At 45.5% G+C, this 12,035-nt stretch overlaps 1 protein-coding gene across 3 annotated transcripts in view; it reads left to right on the top strand.

Annotated features, from left to right (window-relative positions):
• Heatr1 (HEAT repeat containing 1) overlaps positions 1-11,933 on the top strand; it is a 45,448-nt gene extending 33,515 nt beyond the window's left edge. For all 3 annotated transcript variants that reach the window (XM_075970206.1, XM_075970208.1, XM_075970207.1), the window contains 13 exons: positions 2,782-2,828; positions 3,117-3,240; positions 3,839-3,979; positions 4,648-4,940; positions 5,562-5,712; positions 6,765-6,923; positions 7,041-7,175; positions 7,315-7,419; positions 7,500-7,668; positions 8,138-8,292; positions 8,707-8,865; positions 10,779-10,887; positions 11,641-11,933. In XM_075970206.1, coding sequence (XP_075826321.1) covers positions 2,782-2,828; positions 3,117-3,240; positions 3,839-3,979; positions 4,648-4,940; positions 5,562-5,712; positions 6,765-6,923; positions 7,041-7,175; positions 7,315-7,419; positions 7,500-7,668; positions 8,138-8,292; positions 8,707-8,865; positions 10,779-10,887; positions 11,641-11,729 — 1,836 coding nt within the window. In that variant the 3' untranslated portion in view covers positions 11,730-11,933. The remainder of the gene's footprint in view (positions 1-2,781; positions 2,829-3,116; positions 3,241-3,838; positions 3,980-4,647; positions 4,941-5,561; positions 5,713-6,764; positions 6,924-7,040; positions 7,176-7,314; positions 7,420-7,499; positions 7,669-8,137; positions 8,293-8,706; positions 8,866-10,778; positions 10,888-11,640) is intronic.
• The last annotated feature ends 102 nt before the right edge of the window (positions 11,934-12,035 follow it).

Below are 12,035 nucleotides of genomic sequence, written 5' to 3'. Positions count from 1 at the left end.
GACTTCATTCTCAGGCAGCATAGGCTCAGCAGAAGCATGTGAGGATGCACAGCAACAGGCCTTCCCAGGCAAGTGGGGATAGCATTATTCATGCCAGCCCCAGACTGCTAACAACCAAGGGTCTGCCAGCCCAGTACATAAACCTCCTGGTTCTGAGGAAAGATAATGAACAGCACGGCCATCTGATAACCCTTTTTAGAAAGGAAACTATGGTTTATAACATGGTCATGGAGAAAGTGTTGGTGCCTCTCCAAAAGTCAGGAGCTAAGGTGCCTTCTGGTGTCCCTTCTGTGCAAGAAAAGAAGTGGAGCATGAGAATCAGGAAAAAGTATCAGCAGTCTCTTAGACCTACCTATCCCTGAGCTCTGCAACTTCCTAATAGACTTGGTGTGGTAGGGTTATCTCCACAAGGTAACCAGCTATCTCACCTCTATAGAATGCTACTATTGTATTTAAATTGTAGGGGAAAACTTCATAAGCAACACAACATAAATAAGGTACTGAAAATTCAGCCTAAAGAAATGTTGCCAAGAATATTCTGAAAGAATTTCCAGGATTTTTTTTTTTTCTCTTTGAGATAGGGTTTCTCAGTATAGCCTTGGCTATCCTAGAACTTGCTTTATAGACCAGGCTCACCTGGAATTCAGAGATCTACCTGTCTTTGCCTCCCAAGTACTGGGACTAAAGGCATGAGCCGCCGCCACCCAGCTAATTTCCAGGATCTTAAAGGGCACAAAAGAATACTTGAATACCAACAGAGACAGTGTTCATGCATATGAAGATATAGCATACTGTTGAGCTGGCTAGAAGGATCAGCAGGTAGATGCTTGCTGCCAAGCTTGATGACCTGAATTTGATCCTAGAAACCCATATAGCAGGAATAGAGAACCCACTCCTGCAAGCTGTCCTCTGACCTCCACAGTGCACTGTAGCATACACGAGAGCACATTCACACACACATACACACACTAGATTTTTTTTAAAAACCCACTGTTCAAAGAGTTTAGTTCTCTCTAGATTAACATATAAGTTTACTGCACTTCCTCAGTTAACTTTAAAATATGATATTGATAAGCAGAGGGTTAAGCAAAATGTTAGAGAAAGAGTAATCAGATGAGTCACTGTGACTGATGGCCAAGAGGAGAAACAGATCTAGGTAGAGGTGGATAGGAAGAGTGCAGAAGGTTTACAAGTCCACGAAGAAAGAGCTGTTCAAGTACTAACGCTGGCATGGTTTGTTTCTATTTATGGGGGAAGGTGAGTCTGCTTTCACACCATGTACATCAGGTAATTTTAGGTATAGTAAGAACTTTGATGTGAAAAGCAACACCTAGAACTCTTAAAAGAAAATCGAGAACAACATTGTGATCAAAGGAGAAATAATTTTTCTTTCAAGCTTTGATTTACCACAATGCCACCATAGGCAAAGTAGAAAGCTGTAGACTTAGATTACTGCATTTTGTGGGTAAAATCATGTTTCCATTACAACACTGACAGAGATTAGAGTTTTGATGAAGAGGAACCATAAGTGGCTAGTTAGTACTTGGTACAACCCAAGTGCCCTAGTGAGCAAATCAAGAAATGTGGAAAAAGTGAGAGGCTGCCCCTCAAAGTGGCAGAAATGGCAAAGCTGTTCATACCGAGAGATACAAGGTTACAAGACAAGATGTACAGGTGGGTGGTGTGTGAGCGCAGGCAGCCACTCAGAAAGCATTTGGTGGCAGATTGCAGTGGGGTTAGAGGGGAGTAAAGCCTGCCTAGTTGTTTATGAGACTTAAAATCCGCCCTCAAGCTTCACTAGTGCAGGACAGCCCTGATCTGAACTTGGCAGAAATGCTTCAAAATTCAAAACTTTCGAAACCACTTACTTGACACCATAAGTGGGAAATTGTACACCTGACTTCCTGTGTCAGGTCAATATCGAAACAGAAGCACAGGAGAATCACAGCATAAATTACCTTCAGACAATAAGGTAATTTCATGTTTAGACATGTGTCCCATCTTCGCTATCATTTGTATGCAAGTTTCCAAAATTAAAAAAAATCTGAAATTGAAGCAGGTCTCATCTTAAGCATTTTAGGTAAGAGGTGGTATTCAATCTATGAGAGAGAAAAAAGACATAAATTATCTAGCAATATATAAGGAAGTGGTTAAATGTATCTACAGAGGAACAATATGTCACCAGACTGAAGGAACTAGAGCAAGATAAACTTCCATACACAGCTCTTAATAATCTAATGTATATGCAGTTTAGAAACTTTGGGTTCGGTTGGTTTGATTTGGGGTTTGCCGGGGGGGGGGGGGGGGGGGAGGCGGGTGTTCGATTTATTTGTTTTGTTGAGACAGGGTTTCTCTGTATAGCTCTGGCCGTCCAGGAAACTGCTGTAGGCCAGGATGGCCTACGGAGTGCTAGGATTAAAAGTGTGTGCTGCCACTACCCAACCACTGTCTAAAAACTTAATGGCAGATTCAGACTGTCTGATGGTCTGGGATACAGGAAGAGTGGACCAGGAAGCAGTTACCCTAAGTGTATAGCTCACAGGGTCACTTCCATAAAAGAAGCGTTACGTGCTGCTGTGTTTTTCTGAATCTTGCTGTGCTTTACAGATAGGCAAACCCAGTCATCAGCTACAGCCAGTAAGTGTCATCTGAACCTAATCAGCCTGTCATATGAGAACAGTTTCTGGGGCAGGATGGTGGGAATAGTCTGTTGTTGAACCTGTATCAAGTGATGCCATCGTCAGCATCCACACTGTTCTCATGAGCTTCTTCCCTTCGTAGGTGGTTGAAAGTGGTGGTCCTAAGATCCTACATGGCCTGGAACAGAGGTATGTTTTTCTTTTTTTCCTTTTTGGGGAATAACTCAAACTTGCAGAGGAAGTGGTAGGGCGTAACAGATACGCAGCCTATCTTTACTGCCACTTGCCCCTGCCTTTCTCATTCTCGCTGAAGACGTTCTTTGCCCTAAATACTTGGCTCCTAGCCACAGTGAAGATTCCCTGGACTGGTGATCCTCTAGATAACCTAGAAGCAGAGTGAGGATACTGCCTCTCCCCTCCCTCCTGAAGGAATTCTGAGGTCCCAGGTTGCCTTTTCTGAGTGTGCCTCTGTTGTAGGTTGCTGGAGACAGTCCTTGGCTACATTAACACAGTAGCTCAGTCCGTGGAGAAGAATGCAGACAAACAGACTGTGAAGTTTTGGAGAGCCCTGCTCAGCAAAGCCTACGACACGCTGGATAAGGTTGGCTTCACTTTTCTCCCTACTCGTCATTGTCACCAGTTTTTATGTCATTGTAGGATCGTTTGACTTAAACTTCCACTTTAACCATACACTTGGAGCGACACCTTTTGTTGACACGAGGAAGCTCAAGTGCTCCTTGTCTGAAAGCAAGCGTTTCCCTACCCACGAGACACGTGCTCAGTAAATCTGATGAAGGGTTTATCGTGTGTGTGTGTGATGCTCTGCTTCATTGCAGTGGGGTAATAGAATGCCCCACTGTTAGATGTAATAGATAAATGATTGCCCTTGAAGTTAGGACATGGCCTGGGGTAGTTTACTTCCTTTCAGTGTAGGGTTCTCAGTTTTGTTTGTAATTAGTAATAACTACCTGAGAGCTCTTGTAAGAATTTTGTATAAAATGTCTGCTACCATGGGGCTTGTGATAAACAAGAATGTGAGTTGGACATTGTGTTTTGTGGTATATGTATATAGTCCCTGCGCTCAAATCCGAGTTCAGGGCTAGCCTGGGCTACATAGGTATACTTTCTGTCAAAATGATAAAAACTCTGTATTACAGAGTTGCTTTTCTCTTTTGTGTTAATCGTTCCCTTCTCTATAGGTCAATGCCTTGTTGCCTACAGAAACATTCATCTATGTCATCAGAGGGCTGGTAGGCAACCCCCTGCCATCTGTTCGTAGGAAAGCTCTGGATCTTTTGAATAACAAGCTACAGCAGAACACATTGTGGAAGAAGAAAATGGTGAGTGAGGATCCTTTTCCAAACCCACATCCCTCCGTCTGCTTATTGCAGAGCTGTCTTCTCAGGTACACCGTTTAAACTGGGAGGATATTGCTCTCTGGGTTGGCATACTGTGTGTGTTTATGTGAGACAGACGTGTGTTGTTCATTCTCAAGCTGAAGGTGTGTTAAAGTGGACTTGTGCTTGCTGTAAGGAATGTAGCTGGAACTAGAAATGGTAGCACTTAGGAGCCCAAGATAAGAGGCTCTCAAGTTCATACTCTATAGTGAGTTCTAGGTCAGTCAGGGCAGCTTAGTGAGACCCTGTCTCAAAAGTCAAATGCAAAAAGAGGGCTGAGGATGCTGAGATGGCTCCACAGATAAACACTGGCTGCTCTGCCAGAGATCCTGAGTTCAAGTCCCAACAACCACTTGGTGGCTCAGAACCATCGGTAATGAGATCTGGCGCAAGAGGGTTGGGATTGTAGCCTCATGGTAGAACACTCATTTAACATGATCAAGGCCCTGGCTAACACTGCTCCACTGGGGACTAAAAAGGAACAGTCACTTGAATGTGGTTGTGTGGCTTGGGACTTGAGTCACATCAGATAGACCCAAGCAGGGAAGATGGGAAAGGAGACTGGCCCTCCTTATAGCTCTGATTATTGGTCATTTTGACTGCCTCTTCAGGTTCACCGCTTTCTAAAGCTGGTTCCAGTCCTTCTAGACATCGTGCAGCATAAGAAAAAGGAGGCAGAAGACGAACAAGCGATTAACAGACAGACAGCGCTATACACCCTAAAGCTCCTGTGCAAGAACTTTGGAGCACGGAACCGAGAGCCTTTCATACCCGTTCTGAGCACTGCAGTAAAGCTGATAGCACCAGAGAAAAAGGAGGAGAAAAACGTCCTGGGAAGTGCCCTGCTGTGCATAGCGGAGGTGACCTCCACTTTGGAAGCACTGGCCATCCCTCAGCTTCCCAGGTACCGTGGAACAGGAGCCGCTACAGCAGAAAGGGGGGAATGTCTCGCGGACCTTTGGGCTTCTCGACTAGAGATAGAAAGTGCATGAAAATAGACTTGTGAAAAAATTGATCTCACTGGGAAGTGCACCGTTGCTGTGACCTTCAGACACCTTGCTTGGTGATGCTCTTCCTTTGTGGAATCCCTGTGCTTAGGGAGCAGTGGTGCAATTCCCTGTTGAGAAACATGGCCAGAGCAGCCTTTTGCTGCCACAGAGGGAAGCTCGGTGCTCTTGACTGCTGTTGGCTCTGACCATAACCAGCTGTGCAGCTGTGGCGAGTTACTTGTTTAAAGCCCTGCCGTGTGTAATACTGGGCATTCTCTGCATACCTCAGGGTTTCTCTTCGTAAGCTGCCGTGCTTACGTCACGTGTTCCGTCATTGGAGGACATTCTGTAATAGTTACCAATGTGTCAGCACTGCTGGCACCAAGTGGTGTAAAACACGCAGGCAGTATTCTGTACATTGTAGGTTACAGGGTTATATAGCAAGCCCAACTTGCCGAGGGCTTTTCTTCATATCCCCTTCTCAGTGCGTGTCTGAGCTGTAAAGCTGCTCTAATGCACTTGTTCCTTCTTGCCAGTCTGATGCCATCGCTGTTGGCAGCCATGAAGAGCACCAGTGAGTTGGTCCACAGTGAAGTCTGCCTGCTCAGCGCCCTGGCTGCCCTGCACAAAGTTGTTGAGACTCTCCCACACTTCATCAGCCCCTACCTGGAAGGACTTCTGATCCAGGTAGGCTCTGGTCAGCTATGATTTGCTACCCAGGGTGGCAAGGGAAACAGTTTTACCCTTTCAGTCCCTTTACTGGCTCTTCATTCACCACCGTTTGGCAGACATGATTCTTGTTTCTGTCTGTTGAACGTGTATCTCTTTTTTCTGCCATTGTCCCTTCTGCTTCATCATGGAGCTAACAGGCAAGGCTCCCTTTTTGAGTAGGGTGGCTCCGTTTCTCAGTAGTACAGAATGTATTGCTTTTATTTACCTCAGATCTTTGAGAATGGGCAGGTAGAGTTGCCTACTGTTACTTTTTTTTTTTTTTTCGGTTTTTCGAGACAGGGTTTCTCTGTGGTTTTTTGGAGCCTGTCCTAGAACTAGCTCTTGTAGACCAGGCTGGTCTCGAACTCACAAAGATCCGCCTGCCTCTGCCTCCCAAGTGCTGGGATTAAAGGCGTGCGCCACCACCGCCGGGCCCTACTGTTAGTTTTGAAAACCAGTATGCTTTGGTTTTGATGGAAAAGCTTTCTTAACTGTAAGGTGTTTCATATAGTGGACTTCCTCCACGATAGGTGGAGTGGTTGCCTGTCAGCACACTGTAGGCAAGTGGCATTTTTGATTGAAAATACCCTTGAGTGTCAACCACTTGTTGACAGGGTTATTACTGTTCTGCTGTGGGATCACTTGTCATTTGTGAAGCTGAAGTCTTGACTGCCGTTGTGCTAGGGACTTGACATTCATTGACTACAGGTTGGGGCTCAAAGTCATTGTCTTGCAAGGGAGCTAGGCTGCTGGAATCATCCTCAACTGTTTTTAGTGAGGAGGAACATGAGTTGTAGGAAAACCATCGGGCCAAGAGGCCTTTGTGCTTATAGGCTCATTGCTTACCTTCCCTGGCTTCCAGTTAGGAGAAACATCTACTTAGTTATATCTGAAGATAGTCAGTTTCCTTTAAAAGAATTCTGTGCTCTGCCATTTGAGCTGGCTGCTTGCCATCACCAAGCCTTTCTGTGAGTGTGGTCGTCAGCATAGTCCAGTGCCCTCAGTCACTGTTTTTCATGTCCCTACAGGTGATTCACCTAGAGAAAATCACTAGTGAAATGGGTTCTGCCTCCCAGGCTAACATCCGCCTGACATCTCTTAAAAAGACCCTCGCCACTATGCTCTCACCTCGAGTCCTGCTGCCAGCCATTAGCAAGACTTTCAAGCAGATCCAGAAGAACTGGAAGGTGAGGTTACATTGACTGTTGGACTCTGGAGAGGGAAGCTGGTACTGAATGTGTGAGGATGCACTGAGCTCTAAGACAAAATAAATAAACTTGTATTCTTTGCTGCATTCATGGTAGAATCACATGGGCCCGTTTATGAGCATCTTGCAAGAGCACATCACGGTGATGAAGAAGGAAGAGCTCTTGTCTCACCAATCTCAGCTGACCACCTTCTTCCTGGATGCCCTGGACTTCCGGGCACAGCACTCAGAGGTGAGCTGATTCCCCCTCCCCATACCCTAGAGCTGTCATCTCCCTGTCTGTGCAAGAGCCCGGTAAGAATTAGCCGTGCAGCATTTGTCCTTGCCAAAGCATTTAGTCCATGCTGTCTAATTAGTTCCTTTATTTTCAGGCTAATCTAGAGGAAGTTGGGAAAACGGAAATTCGGATCATTGACTGTCTAGTTGCCATGGTGGTGAAGCTCTCTGAGGTCACATTCAGGCCTCTCTTCTTCAAGGTGAGGCTTTCTTCCCTGAATCTCGTGCTTGTTGTAAGTGGCAGGATGAGTAGATGACATCACTGTTCTCCTGGTTGTAGCTGTATGATTGGGCCAAGACAGAAGACGCCCCAAAGGACAGACTACTGACATTCTACAATCTGGCCAACTGTATTGCTGAGAAGTTGAAAGGCCTTTTCACTCTGTTTGCTGGCCACTTGGTGAAACCTTTTGCAGACACCTTGAACCAAGTAAACATCTCCAAAACAGGTTGGTAGCTCCTTTGGGCCAGTACCAGCCTTGTCCATGTGTCTGACACAGGCAGTTAGCATGAGACCTGGAGCTCAGAAAAGACTTTCATGTTCCTTGACTTACCTGCTAAGGATGGTGATTTTCTGTTATGTTAGAACGAACAGTAATCGGTGGGCACAGAGAAAGAATGAAGTGTGCATTATTACCATTATTGTAATAGTAAACGTGAGGCTGGAGAAAGTCATGGTAGAGTACTTACTTCCTGATACAGGTGAGAGACCGTGGCTCATCTCTATTTGAGTTGGTCTCTCCTCTGCTTATAGCTAGCTGAAGTCACTGAACTTGCCCAGCTAAGCATTGCAGTCTTTGCTCTGAAGGAGAGCCCCACTGTCAGGTTCTACCGTTTACAGTTTGTAGTCATTCTATTGTGGCAATGTCTAGAACACCAGGAACTGAGAAGTGTCCCCACTTGTGCTCTTTCCTGCAGATGAAGCGTTTTTTGACTCTGAGCAGGACCCTGAAAAGTGCTGCTTGTTGTTGGAGTTCATCTTGAGCTGTTTGTACAAGATCTTCCTTTTCGACACCCAGAATTTCATGAGTAAAGAGAGAGCAGAAGCCTTAATGATGCCCCTGGTGGATCAGGTAACCCACTGGACGGTCTTCAGTCACTGAGGCTGCCTGGATTGATCTTTGCCATTTTATGTGTGCTACATAGTAGCTTGCAAGACTTATTTTTAAAAGGTGATTTTTAGGGGAGGGATCCTTTATGAAAATATTATTCAAAAATGGACTTTTCGTGGTATGACTTGTCTTCATTGTGGTGTTGAGTTTTACCTGGGAACTTTTCAAAAGGCCTGAAATACAATCTCATTGTCAGTTTATCCATTGAAAAGGTATGTTGGCTGTCAACTGAGCCTCACTGGGCATGCCTGCCACCACAGGAAAGGGCTTTTGTAGCTACTTGAGCTCCAGAGGGAAGAGACAAGGTTAGGGTGGGGAGAACACACACGAGGGGTGTGCTCAGGAGCAAGGTGACACCTACGTCTCCCTTCCCAGCTGGAAAACAGGCTTGGAGGAGAAGAGCGGTTCCAAGAGCGAGTGACACAGCACCTAGTGCCCTGCATCGCACAGTTTTCTGTGGCCATGGCAGACGACTCCATGTGGAAGCCCCTCAACTACCAGATTCTGCTGAAGACAAGGGACTCCTCCCCTAAGGTGAGGTCTGGGGGTCACAGTCTCTGAAGCTGAAGTTGCATCGCCCCATGGGTGTGGCCTATATATCCACCTATAGTCATGGATGCCAGCCCCAGGACACTGATAGGGAGAGTCTAGCCCTAGGTCTCATCACTAGAAGTCTGGTCTACTGTATGATAGAGAATGCTAGCCTTTATGAAGAATTCTTGGGCCGGGAGATGTCTCAGTTGATGGAGTGCTCATTGTTCCTGTGCAAGCACAGGATTGAAGTTTGATCTCCAGAACACATCAGAAGCCAGCATGATGATGTGTGTCCGGGAGTGCCATGTAAGAATGAGAGACGTGCTGAAAAACAAGGTGGTGGCACCTGAGGAACAACACTTAAAATTGGCCTCTGGCCTTCTAATGCATGTGCACACAAGTATACGTGGCATCCACCACACACAAATACATACACACACATATACAATAGAAAATTCCTTATTCCTTTTTCAGGCTCTTTATAAATAGCTATATTTCTCAACCTCCTAGTCATGGCAAGCATAAGCATTAAAATATTTCTAAATTCCTCTTCATCTAAAATAGTAACCACTTGAAGTCGGTCCTTGTTTTTAGAGTAGAAATGGACTCAGGGTACGTGGACATTCCTTACCTGGAATTTTCTCGAAGTTTTATTAATAAATCACTTTCTCATGAGAATCTCACTTGGGTAAACAGGCCAAAGCAGACTTTTAGTCAGATTTATTTTAAATTGATTACATTTTTTAGGAGTTGGAAACAGTAAAGCTATCATAGGTTCTTACATAGTTGCAGAAACAAATTTATTTTAGTATTTTGATTACATGTTAGGAAAATCTTGATTAAATATAATGAATTATGAAAATTATTCCAAATTGAAAGGGACCATTTTGTTTCTGCGGGCTGCTGTCGATGCTCCATAGCTACTTGGATTGCTCATGATCGGCAGGTTATGTGGGAACACCCAGACTTTTATTCAGTGCTGAAATGAGACTAGCCAAGTAGGTGTCTTGGCCATACAGATGCTGTCAGAGATGTCAAGGCACTCCATCGCCAGGTGGTACCATCTCAGGCAACCCAACAAACTACCTCCTGGCTAGTTATTTTGTATGACTTGCTTTTTTCTTTCTTTTCTTTTTTTATGTTTTGTTTTACTTTTATATATTAGGGTGGGCATGCACTTGCTGTCATGCACTTATGGAGGTCAGAGGCCAACTTGCAAAAGTCAGTTCTCTCTTTATGTGGACCTAAGGATTGAACTCAGGCACCAGGCTTGGTGGCAAGCATCTTTACCCCCCGAGCCATCTTTGTATTGGCTTTTTTTTTTTTTTTTTTTTTTTTTTTGGTAAAGGAAATCGAGTATTTTTTCCCCACATTTTAATGCTAGAACACAGTTTGAAAGACCCTGATAAGTAGATTACCCTTGTTGTTCCTTTGGTCCCTGCCCTAGCCACGCCCACTCCTTTTAACTCCTGACCCCGCCCTGACATCGCTCTCTTTCTGCTTTTCCTCTCACACGGGGCTTTTGCCTCTCTCTCTCTCTCTCTCTCTCTCTCTCTCTCTCTCTCTCTCTCTCTCTCTCTCTCTCCCTCTCTCTCTCTCTCTCTTTCCCTTTATTTCTTTCTCTCCTTGTTAATAAATTCTTATATAGCTATTTCCTGTGTTTATATGTCTGAGCCACTGCCGCCGCCGCCGCCGCCGGGACCCGCCGGAATTTGATGCCGGGCGGGGGGACCCCAGAGATTTAATTAATTAACAACAACCCTTGTTCTAAATAGCTCTCAAATGGCTACTAAAGTGTTACCTTATGGACACTATGTAAAGAGCACCGTCTCCAGTCAGGTCAGGTCTTAAGGTATTGAACAGCAGCAAGGAACAGATGAAACGGTCTCATTCTTGATGCCTGTTCCTTCCAGGTGCGGTTTGCAGCCTTGATTACTGTCTTAGCAGTGGCTGAAAAGCTAAGAGAGAATTATATTGTTCTGCTTCCGGAGTCGATTCCTTTTCTAGCAGAATTGATGGAAGGTAAGCCTAAAGCTAATAAACAAAGATGCAAAACCCTGTGGCCACTGGCTGACACAGATTTGTCTGAGTCCTTTACCCGTGCCTGGGGCACAAGTCAGGAAGCTGTGACCTCACAGTCACTGAGAGCAGCCTGCAGTGTGTATTGTATTGTTCATGCAGTAACTTCAACTATTCCTATGATTCATTGTGCCATTAAGGACATAATCAGTTGCCCCTGGAATGATGAGCTGTACTTGTTGGTGCTCAGTGTTGAGTGGTGACATAATCTTGCAGTGGGTTCACACTGTCCCTCTTTTAAAAGAACCTAAGAAACCAGAATCTCAGAAAGTTTAAAGATGTTGATGATAGCACTAAGTGGCAGGTGGAGCTGCTTTAAGCGAGAATATACCTCTGCACTGACATGCCTCTACATCGGACCTCCCAATGCCCTTCATATTGATTGGGGATGGTGAGGGAAGAGGTAACTTCGTATCTCACTGGCTTAGCATCTGGGTAGAAGCACACCCTTTTATGTCTGACGTCTAACATGGGCCGAGAGCTCCTATATAGGAGTCCCTCTGGAACTTGCATTTGAATGTGGCTTGGTCCTCTTCAGCAGCCAAGAACAAGAACATGGCTATGAGTGGGGGGGGGGGGGTCAGTGAGGGAGCAGCTCGGGTCACAGCCTGCTGGGTGCTTTCTGTGCACTGAGGGACAGTGGCAGTTGGGCAGGATGGCTGGCAGACCCACTCTAACGCTGGTGTTGTTTTTTAGACGAATGTGAAGAAGTGGAGCGTCAGTGCCAGAAGACAGTCCAGCAGCTGGAGACCGTGCTGGGGGAGCCGCTGCAGAGCTACTTCTGAAGTGGGACGCACCGCTGCCTCGTGCTCGCCGCTTTAGTCTCATGGTTTTGGGGGGATGTGGTGCCATATTATTTTTGGTACTTTTACATCTCCCAATATTTAATGTTTTTACAAAATCCCTGCTTGTCTGGGCTCCCACAGAAGCCTCTCCTGCCTTTTGTACAGATTTGCTAAGGAGAAAATGGAATGGTGTTTTATACAAACTGTCTGCTATTCGTCTTCTTCCTAGTTGGTGTTTTGGACGAGGCCAGCATGCTCAGTTTCAGTGCCTGAGGCCTAGCACTTCCCTGAAACACAGGATCTTGC

The sequence above is a fragment of the Microtus pennsylvanicus genome, chromosome 4 (genome assembly GCF_037038515.1).
Source record: "Microtus pennsylvanicus isolate mMicPen1 chromosome 4, mMicPen1.hap1, whole genome shotgun sequence".
NCBI lineage: Eukaryota > Metazoa > Chordata > Mammalia > Rodentia > Cricetidae > Microtus > Microtus pennsylvanicus.
This window is presented reverse-complemented; position numbering and strand designations above follow the sequence as displayed.